The sequence below is a fragment of the Thyridium curvatum genome (assembly GCF_004353045.1).
Source record: "Thyridium curvatum strain D216 chromosome Unknown NODE_75_length_202845_cov_76.514972, whole genome shotgun sequence".
Classification (NCBI taxonomy): Eukaryota; Fungi; Ascomycota; class Sordariomycetes; order Thyridiales; family Thyridiaceae; genus Thyridium; species Thyridium curvatum.
This window is the reverse complement of record NW_022156830.1, coordinates 24370-43431: the sequence shown is the minus strand read 5'-3', so window position 1 is coordinate 43431 and position 19062 is coordinate 24370. Positions and strand designations below refer to the sequence as shown.

The 19062-nt window shown below is 50.1% G+C and overlaps 6 protein-coding genes across 6 annotated transcripts; 3 read left to right on the top strand and 3 right to left on the bottom strand.

Annotated features, from left to right (window-relative positions):
- Window positions 1-446: 446 nt before the first annotated feature.
- On the bottom strand, window positions 447-1256 carry E0L32_009837 (uncharacterized protein; the record flags this gene model as incomplete). Its single annotated transcript, XM_031144844.1, has 1 exon — window positions 447-1256. One exon carries the CDS (start codon window positions 1254-1256, stop codon window positions 447-449), a length of 810 nt encoding a protein of 269 aa, XP_030990359.1.
- Window positions 1257-3327: 2071 nt separating this feature from the next.
- E0L32_009836 (uncharacterized protein) lies at window positions 3328-5988 on the top strand (the record flags this gene model as incomplete). The annotated part of the gene is made up of 5 exons (XM_031144843.1): window positions 3328-3413; window positions 3588-3729; window positions 3805-4307; window positions 4389-5450; window positions 5517-5988. 5 exons carry the CDS (start codon window positions 3328-3330, stop codon window positions 5986-5988), a joined length of 2265 nt encoding a protein of 754 aa, XP_030990358.1.
- Window positions 5989-6120: 132 nt separating this feature from the next.
- On the bottom strand, window positions 6121-7937 carry E0L32_009835 (uncharacterized protein; the record flags this gene model as incomplete). The annotated part of the gene is made up of 2 exons (XM_031144842.1): window positions 6121-7661; window positions 7727-7937. The coding sequence occupies 2 exons, from the start codon at window positions 7935-7937 to the stop codon at window positions 6121-6123; spliced, it is 1752 nt and encodes a 583-aa protein (XP_030990357.1).
- A 1860-nt stretch (window positions 7938-9797) lies between these two features.
- Window positions 9798-10857, bottom strand: E0L32_009834 (uncharacterized protein; the record flags this gene model as incomplete). The annotated part of the gene is made up of 5 exons (XM_031144840.1): window positions 9798-9811; window positions 9864-9913; window positions 9980-10083; window positions 10138-10721; window positions 10824-10857. The coding sequence occupies 5 exons, from the start codon at window positions 10855-10857 to the stop codon at window positions 9798-9800; spliced, it is 786 nt and encodes a 261-aa protein (XP_030990356.1).
- Window positions 10858-12085: 1228 nt separating this feature from the next.
- E0L32_009833 (uncharacterized protein) lies at window positions 12086-14437 on the top strand (the record flags this gene model as incomplete). The annotated part of the gene is made up of 9 exons (XM_031144839.1): window positions 12086-12149; window positions 12214-12278; window positions 12331-12756; window positions 12816-12920; window positions 12984-13108; window positions 13159-13301; window positions 13351-14046; window positions 14168-14307; window positions 14363-14437. The coding sequence occupies 9 exons, from the start codon at window positions 12086-12088 to the stop codon at window positions 14435-14437; spliced, it is 1839 nt and encodes a 612-aa protein (XP_030990355.1).
- Window positions 14438-14895: 458 nt separating this feature from the next.
- On the top strand, window positions 14896-18422 carry E0L32_009832 (uncharacterized protein; the record flags this gene model as incomplete). The annotated part of the gene is made up of 5 exons (XM_031144838.1): window positions 14896-14956; window positions 15015-15672; window positions 15721-16156; window positions 16619-17906; window positions 17992-18422. 5 exons carry the CDS (start codon window positions 14896-14898, stop codon window positions 18420-18422), a joined length of 2874 nt encoding a protein of 957 aa, XP_030990354.1.
- Between the last annotated feature and the right edge of the window lie 640 nt (window positions 18423-19062).

Sequence of the window (19062 nt, the reverse complement as noted above, 5' to 3'; positions counted from 1 at the left end):
GGCGGGTAGCGGGGCCGCGCTTGGACCCGGCAGCATCTCCCCAAGCTAAGCAGTGAGTCTTATCTCGTCCCGTGTCCAAGCCAGCCGCCCGCTTGACAACTGGAGCTCTGTCCTGATCGGCGGTCGGCATTTGCGGCGCTCGACCACAAACCCGCTGCCGAGAAACACGATGTGGACGCAATGAAAGTGCAGCTCAAGTTTCCGAAACCATAAAGACGTCTTGATAAGTTGTGATTCCTTTGCCTGTTAGGAGGTCGGCTTTGCGACGCGAATTCTTCTTCAGCGAAGTATTTTGATTTTAATCATCAGCAGAGTCTTGTATTAGTCAAGAGTCTCACAAGTTCCATCCGGGTTAGATCAGAGAATTAACCACATTTATCCATTCAAAGAACGATAGAGTTCAACTACCTGATTTTGAGAAGCTCAGGCCGGGGATGCATAAACTACTAAACCCTCTCAAACTCTTTAGGTAGACTCCGCCCCTTGACCCAAGCCAACACCCCTTGGGCAAAGAGCTCTGGAAGCTGCATGTCCCACCCATGCATCGCCTCCCTAATCACCACTGCTCCTGATCCATCCTCAGGCCACGGCTCACCCTCGTCAGTCCTCCTGCTCCTCAGCGCATCGGCCGTCTTCTCTATCATAGGCACGTCATCCCCTTTCGCCCCTGCGATAGACAGAGTCCGGACTTTCAACGCGCGAACATGATCTAAAGTAAAGGTCAAGATCCACGGGAACATGTCCCGGACCAGCTCCCAGGTGACGTTGTCCCTCAACGCTGCGACCAACTCGTCACTGAGGTTGAGGCCAGCTGCTTGGTACCGGAATACCCAGTCAGGAAGCCAATGGATAAGCCTCATGGAATAATAAGTGAATCTGGTCCATCGCGCCATAAATAAGCGTCTTCCAGGCACAAGCGGAGCAGCACCTGTGACATAGAGCGATAGTACGAGTTCAGGATGGTCCAGTGCGAGGCATTGACCGACGTAGCCGCCCATTGAGGTCCCGACGACGTGGGCTTTTCCGCCATGGGCGTGATCTTGGATAAGCTGGGCGACATGCCGGGCCGAATTTTCGGTTGTGCCCGGTGTGATGTGGCGTGATGCGGAATGCAAGGGTTGGTCGGGGAGAAGGAGATGGAAGTCAGAGAGGTACGGTATGACGTGCTCAAACTCAAGTCGACACGTAAAGCCTCCGTGGAGAAGGACGATAGTTACCGGCTTCTCTTCGTTGTATGAGCTGAAAGACAGCGACATGATGGATGAATCTCTTGGTGGGGTTGAAGCGGCGGTGGTAAGTCACGAGCAATCAGGAAAGCCCCGAGGCGAACTGTCGAGAGCAAAGATGAAACCTTTTATGTCGGTCTCATACCTTGCTTGTTGGTGCTGAGCGACTCAAATCTCCAATCGCAAAAGTGCTCAAAGAGGAAATGACTGAGGTGCCCATCGTACACTTCCCGAACAGGAAAGGTCAGGTGGCGCAGGGAGGCGGGGCCACTTTTTAAAGTCTCTCGCTGCTGGAAATGACCGGACACAGGGGCAGAGGCAACCATAACAGCCATCGTAAAGGTCCTAAACGGGAAACACCGAACAGCAAAGAGATGTCTGGTCCACCTAACGCATATGCAACCAGGCCGAGACGGGGTTGGCTGACTCCCGGACGGACTTTGGCAGCACTGCGCCCATGCCCGCTGGACACCACACAGGCCATGACGTGGAAGCGAAAGAAGAAACCTAATCGCTGGAATAACACATGAGCATGAATCGGCAAAGCTCGTCCGCCATGAAAAAGAGGCCACAGGCCATGTCAAGGTACTGGCACTCACGGTTGCGAGACACATGCATGGAGAATCCCCATAGATACCATAGGATAGCCAAGGCTGGTACTCCAGGCGGAATGGAGATGCACCGAGAGAATGGCGACGAATCTCGCAAGCAGCTTCATCTCGACCCAAGTCTTGGGCATAAAGTTTCAATAAGGAGGCGTAGGCTTTTTCGCCAATAATGAGAGCAGAGAAAAAGGAACCGGCAATATATTTTGAGCTCCCATCGTCCCGCGGGCCTGACATCTACGACTGCAAGCCCGGCCTTCGTATTACTTCTGAAACGTGTTGTTTCACCCAAGGGCAAAGGTGTGTTGGCTCTGGCCTGGGGGTGCGGCGAGCACGTCAGTAGCAAGATTGAATCCCGAAGCACACAGACAAGGAGATTATTGGCAAGTTCTACGAACCATGACATCATAATAGTGACGGGTTCGGGTGCGCCAACAGATCCTGACACCCTTCCTTCAGCAATCGCCAATGCTACTCATGATCAAGACGGCGCTTCGTCCAGATATCGTCATCAACGCCCAACATGACGATGACTATGACCGCGAAGCCTGTACCATACGCTGATGTCTGTAAGGCTATCTATATATGGTTGTGTATGCTGCTCGCTATCCGTGTTGATTCCGAGGTCAGGACTCTCCCTAAGAGTTTGACGGCCTTGCCCATTGCGGCGGTCAATTTGCTTTCTGGAATTCGACAGATATCAATGAACAGTACGAGGGATGGAACCAAGCCCGTCTCTCGCGCAATTAAGGGCAATAGTCCTGTGCTTGTGGAGATGGTCGTCATCGCGGTGCCACCCTGCTCCCCGACTCCTGACGTGCCTTCGCTGCCACACGAAGCATGCCACATCTGCTTGAGGGCTTGGGTTTGATGGAAAGCCCGCGTTGAGAAGAATGGCCTCCTCAATCGAGGCCGACCGAGGTGTGCAAGTCGAGATGGGGTGCCGATAGCAGCAGATATTGTAATCGCGGCGTCATTTCTCTGGATTTGCGATGCAGTACAGTTGTCTGAAAAGCCTACTGTTCTTGGTTGTATGTGACTTCTAGGTTATCAATGAATCCGGCAACTCCGGCCTCCTACTGAATTGTGCTGATGCGTGAACAGAGGTTGCAGGGGTAAATAGGTAGGTACGTACCCATACCAGGAGGAGCTCATCTGTGACAACGCGTCCCACCTTCGAGCAGGGGAGCGAACAACTTAGGCCTAAAAAGCATTGCCATTGGCGCCGTCCTCGGCAAATGGGATCGGTGGGCGAACCGCTCAAAGACCCGTTTGCTGCCTTTCCAATTCCGGTCTGGTCTGGTCTGCCTCCCCATATTGCCTCGGAGGCATGATGCAGGATCCCCGCACATTCACTAACCGCCCCCGCATTGCATTTAGTCTGCCCCTAACAGTCTCCCAATGATGACTTGAAGGGGGATGCGACAGAAGTGTTACCTCAGACACGCATGCGTCAGCCTTTTCAGTCCGTTTCCAGTGAGATCAAAACTGCCGCCATGAGTGCTATGGTAGAAACGCGAATCGAAAGACGCCCCATCAAGAAGCCCCGGGCCTGTGGCCATTGTCACAGCCGGAAGGTTCGGTGCGACGCGTGGCAGGTTGGCTTGCCGTGCACACGATGCCGGCGCCGGGGACAAACAAGGACTTGCGTGCTGGCGCCTGCAACTCTGTTGGCAAGACACTTTCGGTACTAATCATCCATCATCTCATTACCCTATTCGACCGTGTCTAAGCGCTGAACTAAGTCTGCCGACAGAAATCCTGCCAAGCAACCGCATCAAGGTTCCGATACCGCCCATTCCGTCGAAGAAGAGGCGCGATCAGAGCAGGGTGGCCTCGCCGCCTCTTGCTCGATACAAGAGTTCAGCGCAACGACGAGCGATCCTGTTCTGGACCAAGTAAGTGATCCGACACTTGACACGAGGCGCCTCCGGCAGGTCATACGTAGCTCTGTGGCTCATCAACCATAATAGTCCCACGCTTCATCCGGAAGACATACTGGTGCAGCCGAGATCGATCAATGCAGTGATGGTTCGTCTCGTGACGGCACCGACTCTTTGGTACTATCAGCAGCGAGAGTAGAAGACGAGCAACTCTTACCAGTGCCCTCCCTCGAGGACCCTGATAGCGACCTCGATCCGGCCACAATCACAGACGACTCTATTGCCGAGCAAGACGTGCACTTATGGATAGCCGACGAGATGTCTCGAGGATCAGCAACAGTCGTCTCACCCACCGAGAGTGGAAAGGCCGATGGCTGCTGTGAAGTGATCGAGTACCATGAAGGAGTTACGCCTGTCACGATAGTCTGTGGCGCTCTCGGGGGCCAGGTGTCTAATCGTCTGACTCGAGTCAAATTACGAGAGAGTACGGCGGCAAGTGCCAAGCTGCATTCTGGCAGCTCATGCCTCAGCGTGACTGACCTAGCCTACTTGGAAAGAAGAGGCGTTCTTCAGCTGCCACCAAGAGCTACATGGTATGATACATATCAAGTACCCAGTCCGAGACTGTGGTACACACGAGCTGTCTCTGGAGAATCCGCTAATTGTTGAGGCAGCATCCATCTCCTCCGTCTCTACTTTAAATGTGTCTACCCGTATGCCCCTATCCTGGACCCCGTTCGATTTACGCAGGACTTTCTAAGCGGGAACTACTCTCACTTCCTGATGCAATCGATTTTCGCTAATGTGGTGCCGCACGCTTCTCTAACTCTGCTGAAAGAGATGGGGTATCACGACCGCAGGTCAGCACAACAGGGATGCTACACAAAGGCTACCCTTTTGTACGATCTTGGTGAAGAAAAGCGTCAAATTTGTTGTCTCCAAGGATCTATCATGCTAAGCTCACTCTGTTTCTCCTATGCGGTCGACAAAGATTATCGATACTGGTTCTGCAATGCCTGCCGCATCGGTACTCAACTCGGCCTGCATAGGCAGTACATTTCTGAACGACTAGATGCGAAGACGAAGAAGCTATTTCGGCGCATTTGGTGGATCTTGTACAGCAGAGATGTGCTGATGGTGGTGTCGGGGTTAAGCAACCTGCGCAAGTTTGATGATCGTTTCTGCGACACTGTGGCCTTGACCGAGGATGACTGGCCCGACCAAGATGTTCCAGAAGAGCTTAGCTTGGTCCTATCCGCCACTACACGTCTGCAGAAGGTGTATCTACTGGAAAACTGCAAATTGGCTAGAATTAGTACGCATCAGTCCTGCACCACCATGGCCTCGGTCACAACAGGAAGAATTGAACTGATCATGCATACAGGCAGTCACTTCCTCGAATGCTTTACAGTGCCAGGCCGGACCGTGTCTTCTTCTGATATCCAGAGCTTGGAAAATGAGATCATCTCATGGAAGAAGCAGCTCGACCCGGTTTTGTGCATACGCATACATGAGTGGACGGTCGACAATATCTGGGTCTTGATTCTCCTGGCTACGAGCTACCGTCTAGAAGCCGTATTCTACCGCCGGGCGCGAGACCACTTTCGGCGTATGGATGAAGACCCTGCGATGACGGCGCAACTACACCAGAAGCAAGAGAACGCTATGTTCGAGCTTTCCTCGATCATTCAGAGAGCCTCTCTACACAAAGTTCTCGGACTAGCCCCATTGTCATTGTAAGACGACCACATTGTCGTGCTGCGGATGCCATGCGTACCAAATTATTAATGACACTCATATAGTATGACATGTGCATCAACAATCCTGGCGATGCGAATCGAGACCGCCCTAGACCCCGCAACAAGCTCAAAGCGGAGATTCTCGGCCAGGATTCAGATTGCCGCAGAAATTGAGTACTTACGCGAAGCATGTCAACACTGGGTAAGCCTTAGCTGGACGTTACGCATGTTTGAGGTCGCTATATCACGTAAGGGACTTGATATCAACGACGACACTTCTGCCGCCTCGGCCGGCCGAGCCAGAAGAACTCCTGCTTCAAGAGATGTCGCCTGTGGTATACGCAGACAAGAGCAGGAGGACCTCGCCCTTGCTGGTCTCAACGAAAGCGGCCTGGCCTCAAACGACATCTTCAATATCCAGAATGACTGTATCGATGTAGATCTTGGTGGGGACAGGGACGAATTCTTTGGTGGGTTACCCATGACTGGTAACTACGATTGGATTGAAGATCTCCTTGCGCCTAATTCTACATAAACCTGGGGTCACATGAATATGCGTATCATCACCGCAGGGTCAAGGAGCCATAAGTGTACCCGTTCCATCCGTTCAAAACAATCTATTCTTGACTGATTACGCTTCATGTGCCATCCCGTGCAATCGGGATCATCAATACTGAGGACCGGTGAAGGACTTCGGCTGTTCGTCTTTGCCATCTATCAGACCATAATACCAAGTCAAATCACGCCCGTCAAATTCGCGCGTGTCGAACCCATCCCCCAAGAAGTTGAATCTGTTCCCGGAATGGTACTCCATGTCGAAATCTTCGAAACGCGGCTTCTGTAATATTGTGAGATAGTGTACACGTGAGCCAGGCCAGCAAAGTGGTTTCCTGTGCGTCTGCCCATTCTTGAACCACGAGCTGCAAGGCCCTGACCAAGCTGTGCGCTGCAAGTACAAGTCTGCGTGCCGTGTGAAGGCTTCTGCCACCTCGCGATTCACACGGAGGCTCTTTATATCTTCCACTTGTGCTTTCTGCAGCACTTGGATGATGTATTTCGTGTAAGCCTCGACCATAGGAACGACAGACCCATGTCCAAGAGGCCCATAGGGACCGATATATATGAAATAGTTAGGTACTTCAGGCACTGAAAGCCCAAGATATCCGATAGTGTCACCATCAAATCGGTCTTGAAGGTTCCAACCGTCGACAATAACGGGCATGGCAGGCCTGAAACTTGTGTCAAAGCCGGTAGCACAAATGATGGTGTCCACTTCATGTGCTTTGCCCTCGCTGTCAACGAATCCGGAGGCAGTGACTTTCTGAATCTCGTTTGTGAGGACCGTGGTCTTGTCGCTGCAGAGCGCTTCAAGGAATCCATTCCCCGGAGTAGGTCGGCGGCACCCAACGCCAAAATTTGTTGGAATAATCTTGTCCATCAGATGCGGCTTTGCGGCAAGCTTGGCCCGCATCTCCTGTGTTGAGTAAGCCCGGGAGGTTTCCGCTTCCTCGGAGCCGTTGATCAGGAACTTGAAGCGAACGTTCAGTTCCGATTCAATTGCCTTGCAGTACGATAGGTAGAGATTGGGGTCGGCCCGAAACTTTGCCATGGTTTCCTCCGAGTATGCAAAGTTGTCACCATTGGGTCCGGCGTACGTGGGTGCAAAGCCTGCTGTGATCCACACGGGTGAACGAGCAACTACATAGAGTTGATCAACTTTTTCGATAATATTAGGGGTCACCTGGACACCAGAGCTGCCAATCCCAATTTGAAGAACCTTTTCCCCACTGAGGTCAAGAGATTCTGGCCAACGAGCCGTGTGGACAAGAGTCCCTCGGAATGAATGCAGTCCCTCAATCTGAGGCCATCTCCAATTGTTGAGAACGCCACCCCCATGTAGAAAAAAGTCGGCATAGTCGTCAAATGTATCGTCCGGGTTTCCATTGCGCATGACTGTTATCTTCCACTTGCCCGGTCCTGAGAGCCACTCGGCACGAATGATCTTGTGGTTAAAACTGCAGTACTTGATTACGTCGGCCTCAACTGCGACATCTTTGAAGTATTTGTGTATTTCCGGCGAGGCCGAATAGTACTGTGACCAGTCGGGCTTTCGGGCCCAGCTGTACTGATAGCATACGCTCGGAATGTCGCATGCGCAGCCCGGGTATCTATTTTCAAGCCAGGTGCCGCCAAGGTCCTCGTTTTTCTCTATCGGTTTGGAATGTTAGGCCCAGTGTCGAGTCTATTAAAAGTGAGACGAGACTTCAAATTACCGTAAATAATAAGTTTCACATCTTCCATTGTTCGACCTAGCTGTCGAGCAAAGTCGATACCGCTACAACCCATGCCCATGAAGATGACCTTGAGTTTGCGTTTCGTTCCCATGGGGGTCTCGCGAATTTTATATGTAGAATCTCCATCTTCGATAGTACCGCCTCCATTAAATTCCGCTGTTGTTGGGGAGGTGGCAAGAGCAGCAAGCATTTTCGATGACTGTGCTGTCTGGCTGGTTGTTTGTTTGTAACGACATCTAATTAGGCCAATATCTGACTGTAAACGAGTAAATAGACCTCAATAGCTCTATTAATACGATACTGCTGTCATGGTTCAGGTGAAAGATGGTTTGCAAGATCAGGCCATGGACCGCCGTTAGGAGGCTCGGCGCCGATGCTACGTACCGAGGTGTTTGCCGCCACCTGTCGGCTCACTCCCCCAGACCGACTCAAGAGTACTAGGTAGTCCTAAAACAGGATGAAGCATATGATCGATCACTCTGCGTTGAGCTGGTCATGCCGGCGATACAATTTTCCAGGTAGTGAAGCCTGCATTACATCCCATTCTCCTCAAAGCCTTACTTCGTGCTTCGGGCCATTCGCAAGCACCATTATGGCATCACTGATTGCCCTGCTCTTCAGGAATCCACTTCAGTCATTTCTATTCCTCTATAATTTCTCTGTCCTCATACTTCTATTCTTATTGCGCAGAATCCTACTCCCGCACTTCCCCGCATATCAGACTTTTCGGACCCAAGTCCAACGTGCATTCCTCTCTGCCACATCGACTGCCTTTCCGGACCTGGCCCGTAGGCTTCCAGTTGGCAAACTGCCCGAATCTCGAGCAAGGAAAGTCCAATGCGACTGTGATACATATCTCATCCCAGGCGAACAAACCCTGTCTTCTTTGGTCCCCGTGTCGAAAAATGCCAAAAAACAAGCTGTTATTCTGTATGCTCATGGCGGGGGCTACGCCCGCGGAGAGGCAAGAATGTATGTCGACTACATGGAACGATGGGTTCAGGTAGCCAAAAGTGTTGATATAGACATCGTATTTCTGAGTGTGGAGTACCGTGAGTTATTGCACATACCACGTGTCAGTCTACATGCTTACTCTACTTGCCAGCACTTTCAACCGAGAGTTCGCACCCGTCGCAGCTTAACGCGTTCCTCTCCGCCTACCGGATGCTTTTAAGGAACGCTATACCACCAGAGAACATTGTTTTTATGGGGGACTCAGCTGGGGGCAAGTGCAATATCAGCAGTACTCATGAATTGTGCAACTAACAGTTAATACCCTTCATAGGCGGCTTATCCGTACTCACCGCGATTGAGGTTCAGAGGCTCGGGATTCCCCAGCCAGCCGCTGCCGTGCTAATCTCACCATGGATTGACATGGCGTCTTCTACTGATAAAGGCGGAAATGCGTCTGTGGAAAGCGATTATTTTGTGATGGCCAATCAGGCTGTTCCTAAGCTTGCACGATCATTTGCTGGTAGTTATGAGCTGGACTCTCGGGAAGTGAACCCTCTATGCCGAAGTTCAGAGGAACTCCGAGGCTTGTGCCCCCAACTCACTCTTGCGGGAGGAGCGGAGTTTGCGTTATCTGACAGCAAAGGCTGGGCTCGGGCATGTGATGATGCTGGTATCCCTCACAAATTGCACATTGAATGGGGGCAACTGCACATCTATGCCATGGGTTCGAGACTTTTGAGCCCAGGTATTCGTCAACGTACGGATCTAGAAATCATTGACTGGATCAAAAGACATGTTAATTGAGCTCATTTAACACGTGTGACAGTCTGTAGAAATTAGAATCCTATGAACTAGAAAAAGGACTATGAGAGGTTCCCTTGCACGAATTATCTCATTTGTGTCACACGCCTGCAGTACTTTTGAGCAGTACAGTTGAGTTGTTACCTCAAGGAAGAGAAGCATTTTCAAAGTTGATAAAATCATTCTGTTATTCACAACTTAGACGTGGTCTTTGCTTGCCGTTTGACAAGTAGCCGCCGCATAACCTTGCCACTGGGCGTCCTGGGAATAGCATCGACGAATTCCACACCGGCAGTCAGCCATTTATGCCTAGAAAGACGCCCACAAATGTAATCCTGTATCTCCATCTCTGTCAACTTACGGCCAGTATGACTGGTAACTACAAATGCTTTTGGGAATTCGCCATTTTGCCTAATAAGGTGTTCTTTAGTATAAGAAAAAGAAGATCAAAGCCAATCAGGATGTGAAGAGACGCACCTCTTTTCGCCAATGACGGCCGCGTCCTCGATGCCTGGATAGGCCAAAAGTGTTTGCTCAATTTCTGCCGGGGCAACCTGAAGTCCTTTGACCTTGATGAGTTCCTGTCTAATGGTCAGCATTAAGCTTTCAGAACTTTGCTATATATAGTTGCTTACCTTCATACGATCAACAATGTAGAAACAACCACGGCCATCCACGTAGCCGATATCTCCAGTCTTGAACCACCTATCGCCTCCTTCGACAACAATGCACGAAGCCGTTTCTTGTTTGCGATTGTAATATCCTCTCATTATATTTGGTCCCGAGACCCAGATTTCACCCAATGGATGGGAAATCCCTTCATAGTCTGCGAAATCATAATCAGGCGTGGGCACGATTCGGGCGCGCATGTTAGGATTCAGCCAGCCGATTGAACGCCCGTCATCTTCATCATCCTGCGCAAAACCTGTCGCGGAGCACGTAGTCTCTGTAAGACCCCATCCCTGCTTGACTTGGACCCCTGGTCGTAAATAGAGATCTTGCACCAACTTGCCGATCTCTGGGTTCAGGGGAGCAGAGCCAGTGACTACAGATTCAATTGCGCTGAGGTTGAAGTTAGAAGCATCCGGGTGCTTCGCGAGAGATGTCATGAGCGTAGGAACACCGGTCATAAAGGTGATTCGGTAAATATCCAAGTACAAGAGATATTTGTGAAGGTTGTACTCGGGCATGATGAAGACTTTGCAACCGCTTATCGCAGCTGTAGTACAGTAGTAAGTTTGACCATAGATCATTATTAGGCTTGACACGCTTCAGGGAATACACAACTACACATGTTTGCCATCCCAGGGCATGTACTTACATATGCATGAAACATGGGCAAGGGAGCCAACCATCTTTCACCAGACATGTCTAACCGGTGCCGTCTCGCTCGAGCTGCCGTCGTGTCAGCAACCATGTTGCGTTTATATGCTACTTGTAGCGAGTTGGAAACGATGTTGTAGTGTGAGATTTCGACACCCTTGGGCATTCCCGTTGTCCTGTTGTGGCTTCAATTAGCTGGATGACCACAATGCATAACATCTCCTGCACCTCACCCGCTTGAATAATTTATCACTGCTGTAGTGGACTCTGCCTGACCCTGGCTCAAGAACTTTCTCCACGTCCATTCAACAGCATCTGACTCTGATGCCCAAAGATCGGTCCATGGTCTGACGGGATAGGAAGAGCTCTCTCCTGGGCGACAAAAAACGAATACATTCGAACGTGACAACCCGGACTTGTCTGCTGCTTCGAGTGATCTTTCTAAGCATTCAGGATCAGTCAAGAGAATGCGTGATTCCGAATCGGTAAGTTGATAGTTCAGCTCTTGAGGATTGATCTATCAGCCATTGTCGTCTTGTCTTGTTGAGTATAAATTCCTACCTGCTACGGAGCTTTTTGAGGAGCAGCCTGTGAAAACTGCACCTGATGCTAAGACGCCCCAGAGAAGAATTGGAAAGTAGAGTGAATTTCCAGAGCATAACATGATCTTGTCATTATCTCTGATGCCGAAGCTCTGTAAGCCTTTCCCCCATCTTTTGACCCATATTTCTGCCTGTTTGAGACCGAAATTTTCTGCAGGGTTGTCGGCATTGAAATATTGCGGCTGGGACTTGGATGGATCGGAGAAAATTAGGGTTGGAACGTCTATTGCAGGTATCTCAAGTTTATAAGGTGACTCGTAAATCTGCGACATGGTGATGGTCCACAGGGTTGTTCAAACGATAAGCAAGATTAGATGTCTTGGCTGAGGCTATCTGGTACCTAAGTAATCAGTTCTATTGGGGAGGCTCTTTCGACAATTTCACCAGCATCGTCGGTGTCTACCACCCTGTCACCTCGGCAAGACTACTTGGATGTTGAACTGACTGTGGAGAAGATGTTCTCGGTGCCGGGCCTAGTCTTTGCCGCCATTCGCGGACATCTCGGTACTGCTCCACAAAACGATATCCCGGGAGGGCCACAATAACGAGCCTACATTTTATATAAAGAATCACTCGAACGATGACGATTGCAGTATTCAAGCGACAAGGTGACGGCATCTCACGTTCACTACCCTCACAAACCACCCCTGCTCTTACAATGGCGCCACGAAGACCGGTTGTCAACGGTAACATCTCCGGATCAACTGGAGATCGGCTCGATGGTTTGTCATGTCAACCCCCCAGTAGCGCCCCCCGTTAGGTGGACTTTGCTGACAGTGGTTGAAGGACTATTATCAATGCTTAGCGGCCCGACAAAACTCGATGTAATCGTTGGGGATTGGATGTCCGAGGTATGGCAAGCGACGAATTTATTGTTCAGACAATAACATTGTTTCCATGCAGGCGAATCTGGCCTCTAGATCCCTTCAGCTCCGAGCTGGCCAAGGCGAAGGCTACGAGCCTGGATTCTTGCATTCACTTCGCTTGGCTCATCAGGAGTATCTGACCTATTCCAACCCATACCTCAAAATTGTCGTTAATGCTGGTGGGCTGAATCCCAGAGCACTGGCGGAGAAAGTACAGTCGTTCTTGTCCTCTCACGGGTCTCGCAAACGCGTGTCGTTTATCACTGGGGATGGTCTCCTCTCCGAAATTGAGTCATTGCAAATTGATCCCTTGACCCGCTCAACGGGAGATTTTGCAACTTGGCGGAAAAGGTATCCCGATATCATTCAAGCTAATGCATACGTGGGATGCTGGGCCATTACCCGAGCACTGGCGCAAGGTTCTGACATCGTCATATGTGGGAGATGCACGGACGCGAGTCCAGTGAGTAACCTCAGCTTGGAGACTGACCTTCATGATCTACTAACATATATACCTTCTAGATCATGGGTGCCGCAGCCTGGTGGCACGAATGGGGAGTGAATGACTTCGACCGATTGGCCAGTGCACTAGCAGCAGGTCATCTCATCGAATGCGGATGTTATTCTGTAGGTCCTGGTTCCTTATTTCTTTCATGTTGATACTCCTGGCCCTATCTAAGACCGCCGTAGACCGGCGGCAATTATGCGGGCTTCATGAGCATGGGATCCGATTACTATGACCTCTCATATCCTATCGCAGCGGTCAAAGAGGATGGCTCTGCTGTCATCCAGAAGCAACCAGGACAAAATGGAGTGTAAGTTCTCAGGACTTGGTCATCTAACAGGTCTTTAACCCAGTGTATAGTGTGAACGTCGACACTCTGCGTGGGCAACTACTTTATGAGATCCAAGGTCTCTATTATTACAACCCAGATGTCATTGCAGACATTACGCACATAACAATTCAACAAGTCGGAAAGGACCAAGTCCTTGTTTCACATGTTCGAGGTGCGTTAGTAATGCCCATAATTTCTGATACTCAATTGACATGCTCAAGGACGTGCACCCCCTGAGACGCTGAAAATTGCTGTAATGGCAATCGGGGGCTATCAGGCCGAGTTTTCTGTTTATATAACGGGAATTCAAGCCCGGGAAAAGGCACAGAGTTTCGAGGGAATGGCCCGCAAGATCATTGACACCTCTAAGCTTGAGGTCCTTGATTTTCAATTGTACGGAATGCCGAAGGAAGACCCCAGGAACCAGGAGGAAGCAACAGTACAATTGAGGGTTATCGCCCAATCGAGTGACCCTCAACGCCTAACAGCTGGGAAGTTCTTGGGGCCAATCTTGAGCAACCAACTTCAAGGCTATCCTGGGTTGACAGCGAATCTTGATTATCGAACTGCGGAGCCTAGACTGATCTGCACATACTTTCCAGGACTCGTTGACCGTCACAAGGTGCATCAGCAAATTCATTCGTTGGAAGATCCAAGCCGACCTGTCCCTGTCCCGGACATAGCGGTGCTTACCCCTAAACATATGCTGCCGAAACAGCTCAGTCATGAAACCGCCTGTCCCATGCGCCTAGATGATTTTGGGCCGACCGATAGAGTCCCACTAGGATTGGCCGTCTATGCACGCAGTGGTGATAAGGGGTCGAATGCGAATGTTGGCTTCTTCTTTCCAGAGAGGACCAATATGAAATTGAAATTCGACTGGCTACGAAGCTTTCTTACTATCGATACATTTCGATGTATGTTAGCTCTCCACTTCCTTGCCCTATCTCATATCGAACGATTCTTGCCCCACATAGGTTTGAAGGATGCGTGAGACTTCGAACCTCTAAACTTCTTGACTGACCATGATTAACTTAGGGCTTTTAGATGAAGACGCTGGAAAAGATACCCACATCGAGCGATGCGAGTTTCCTAACATCCAAGCTGTTCATTTTGTGTTGCATGGCCATCTAGGAGCTGGCGTCAGCAGCTCGATTAAGATAGACGCGCTAGGAAAGGTAATACGATCTTAGCAATGAACATAGACCCATCTGCTGACTTTGATATGTGTAGAACCTCGCAGAGTATCTCAGAGCTCGATATGTAGATATGCCCCGAATCTTCTTGCAAGGGATCGCTCATATGTGAAATCACACAACTGGGAAGGCGACTAAGAGACCAGCGCGGCCCAAATTTCCATCTATGCTTGTAGAATTGCAGATGATCATCATGACGCTGTGCTGCTGAGCGAAGAGGGGAAGAACCTAGTCCTGACGTGGAGAGAGTTACATGTGTCACTTTAGAGAAGCCCATCCAGGTAGTTGAGGCTGTAACAATTGGAAGCCAACGTTACTAGGCAGAGAGTACTTCTCACAGTCTCGTCTCCATTTTCCTTTCCACTACTAAGCTTACCTCGTGATTTGAAGGCGGTGGCCGGGGATAGGGCCCAATGCTAACCGGCTGTTCACTAATTATGCACTATGCATTGTTTTACCTTGGTAAATTGCCATCTCTCAGTTGGAGTGCTTATAGCTTATTTGGTCGCCACACTTCTGATCTTCACTTTTAGCACCATCAATCAATTCTACGCAATCTCCTTGTTCAAAATGGCTGCAACGACTCCCCTATCCGGTGTCCGTGTTTTGGAGCTTGCAGGGCTGGCGCCAGGTAAGAGCAGTTCTTCGTCAAAGTCTCTAAGCTGGAAGATACTTAATTTGATTTGCAGCCCCCTTTGCTGGGATGCTATGTGCAGATTGGGGTGCTTCTGTACTGCGAATCGATCGGCCCACAGTCCCGGGTACCTTGGGATCCAAAGACTTACTGGCACGACGGAAAAGCTCCTTGGAGGTCAACTTGAAGAGCGCTGAAGGGGTGGAAGTGATGAGAGACCTCATTCAAAAGGCGGATATCTTAATTGACCCCTTTCGACCAGGAGTTCTTGAAAAGCTGGGACTCGATCCCAAAGGTTTACTCGTGCAGTATCCCAGGTTGATCGTTGCTCGTATGACTGGTTTTAGAAGAGATGGCAAATACAAGGACATGGCCGGGCACGACATAAATTATCTCGCGGTGTCTGGAGTGTTATCGATGCTCGGAACCCGTGATGCACCTCCATCACCCCCAATGAACCTTCTCGGAGACTTTGCAGGCGGCGGCCTGGTGTGTTTCCTGGGCATTATTCTCGCTTTATATAACCGTACTCAGACAGGCTGTGGTCAGATTGTCGAGGCCAACATGGTGGACGGCGCCGCATTTATTGCAACCTCTCCAAGGCTGGCTATGAAGACTGCGCTCTGGAACAAACCGCGGGGAACCAATCTTCTAGATGGTGGATGTCCTTATTACGCCACTTATAGAACCAAAGATGATGGATATGTAGCTGTGTAAGTTACACCACACAGCAGTATTGACAGGCTACTAATCTGGCGCAGGGGAGCTCTTGAACCGCACTTCTTTAAGCTGCTCGTGGAAAAGCTTTCACCATATGGCTTTCAAGTCGAGGGCGCTAGAGATGACGTTGCAGTTTGGCCTCATATTCGAGCGCAGCTTACTCGCATTTTTTCATCTAACACAAGAAGCCATTGGGAATCAACGTTTGATGGAACAGACGCGTGCGTGACGCCCATTCTAACTCAGCAGGAATTAGAGGCATCCGCGTATGACCAAAGACCCCTCGTTCGACTGAGCCATTCTCCATCTCTCCCTATCGCGATACCGCAGGGAGCCCCTGGTATAGCGGGTGACGGATGGGAACCAGACCCGCTGAAGCCAGGCCAGGGCGGTGACCTGATATTGGAGGAATGGATGGGTTGGAAATGCGGTCACGATTACCATCACACAGCACATGGTGTTGTGAAAGGTGCTAAGGTACTGAATAAATTATAGCACCGTCAACGAGATTAGAAGGCTATACACTGAACAATTACCAGTGTAATTGCACACAGCACAATACTGACACTTATCCTCGGGCATCTTGGTCCTGGAGGTCTCTCTGTGCTCAATGCTTCATTCTCCCGCAATTCAAGCTGTCAACGTCAATTTTAGATATCGACCTATGCTACTAACGTAGGATGACAATACCGGGCTTTCCTTCTGCTGTTCCTATGTGGGATTCTCGGTGCCGAGCAATTTCTCCGCCTGTGGAGTGAATATTCGGCATGTAACTTAGGTAGGTGTCTGCTCGGTTTTATTCGGCTAAGCTTAAAGCGAATCTCTCGCCAGCGCTTTCCTTATGTTCTAGATATACTGTTCTCCTTATGTTGTCGCTTCAAGATACTATCACTCAGAAATTAACTTATTTGTGTCCTATTATCCGTAATGGCGCCGCAGAAGAGTGATGTCACTGCATACTATATCCCGCGAGAGACTCGTACAGTCCTGATGCAGGGGCTTTTGGAACACCCTCAACACAAGGGTTTACCTGGTGAGGCGAAGACATTTGCAGAATACATCACATTCGAAGGCTCGCCTAATCCTTGTTTGCCTATAAACTGGAGACTTGCTGAGAGCGTTGCATCGCTGAAAGGACTCGAAGCAGTGCTCCTGAGTGTGTTGATCAAGCGTAAATATGGCCAAGGACCATTTCCAGTCACCATCAATACCGATCATGCACAGCTATTCTTCATGTCTGCTCTCTTAGTCGAGGTTAACCCGGATCTCTCTCAGCCCATCCAGCCGACACCAATCCGCGAACTCACCGAGAAGTACGCGACACATTTCCCAAACAGAGACTTGCACCAGATGGCCTCGTCACCATTTCGCAAGGCAGTTACGAATATCTATAAAACCCGGGACAATCGATTCTTCCATCTTCATGGCAGTCTCAATCCGAATCCAAGCCTTGCAGCAATTGGCTTCGGGCAGGATGACCCGGAGATTAAGGACACAGAATCATCTTGGGTGCCGTTTATGAGACGCATCGAAGAGGAGAATGCCGAGTTCTGGGATAACAAACTCGGGAACGAACATAGACAGGCTGCCACAATATGCCTGGACGCGGTCGAGTATGCGGAGAGCCCACAAGGCAGGGCCAACGCTGGCATGGGCTTGTACAAAGTGATGCGGCAGGAATCAACACAGCAGAGCGGCTGGTGGAGAGGAGCTTCGACCAAAACTTCATTTCAGCGGCCCCTCGCAGGCCTTAAAGTCGTCGACTTGACGCGTGTCATCGCAGGCCCAGCTATCGCCCGTGGCCTCGCGGAACTTGGAGCCAGCGTCATGAGAGTCACGGCACCTCATCTACCCGATTTCTCAGGCTTACACCCAGATCTGAACTGGGGCAAATGGAATTGCTCACTTGATTTACGCCGCGAAGAGGACAGGGAGAAGCTGTGTAAGCTCATATTGGATGCTGATGTGGTGGTGAACGGGTACAGGCCTTATACCCTGGATAAGTTCGGATTTGGCGCCAAGGATGTCTTCAAGATGACGGAGGGACGGGAAAGAGGAATCATCTATGTTCGCGAAAATTGCTTTGGTTGGGATGGCCCATTGTCACACCGGAGCGGATGGCAGCCCATCAGCGATGCACACAGTGGTATTTCTATGGGATTCGGTCGAGCAATGGGTAACAACGAACCAGTCACTCCAGTGTTTCCTAACTCTGACTATTGTACTGGTAAGAAAGACTTAAGTCTGAACAGCATCCTATTTTGATATTTAACTCCTTCTCCTGATTCGACAGTTCACTGACCGACGCATAGGCATAGCCGGAACCTGTGCCGTTCTGGAAGCGCTCATAAAACAATCGGAAGAGGGCAGCTCATATCTGGTCGATACTTCGTTGAACTACTACAATCAATGGTTAGCAAAGTACGTGGGCGAGTATCCTGCTCAAGTCTGGGAAGACGTATGGACGCGGACGGGCAGGGAAGTGTTTCGACATTACCAAAGCATGAACTACAGCATTCCGAGGTTTATTGCCAAGATGAGACAAGACAAGACCTTGTTGAAAGCCGAATTCTTTGAACGGCGACAGTCTGAGGCCCTAGGTGGGCTGATGTTCCGAACCCCTAGACCGGTCTTGCAATTTCCTGTCGACACTGTACAACTGGGTTACAATGTTGGGACCCGGGGTAATGGTATCGATCAGGCATACTGGCCTGACGACTTATCCACTGAAATTGTCACATAATCAACCCAAGTGATTACGTCAACAATAGCAGATATCATAGTAGCTGTTAATTATGTTCACATATTTCCCAAATCACCACGAGATGTGCACAACCCAACAAGCTATTGTCGTGAGCATCATGGTAAAACGTACTGGCGCCGGCTCAGGAGTTTCGAGACCTTACCATGAGCTAGCACCCCGAGCTGTGGAATCTAGGACAACTGAAGTTTTTGGAATAGTAAAAGCTCCTCTCCGATAGCTCTAGCAATAGCAAGCGTATTAGATCGTCACACAATGTTAGACAGGCGCAATCGTAGGTAGGTATCTATGACCAAAACTAAGTCCGACAACCGGTGAGTAGTTACATTTTATTTCCCGTTGTAACACTTGCTTTATTATGTTCTGCAGTAGATAAGAGACTGCCAGTTGACCGGTCAATCATCTCACCCCTTATAGTTGCGAGCCTTGTTCCCATATGCAGCACTTCGCATGTGACCATAATGTCCATATCTGGTTTTGCAGGCCTCAGATATGTAATGGACAAGTTCCGAGACACGCCTCCAAACTCCCAAAACCCTTTCCTAGCCAAAGGTGCGGCGCACATCGTTGTACACATATCATAGACCAATGCCACCGCGCCGCCGTGGATGCTTCCAACCCG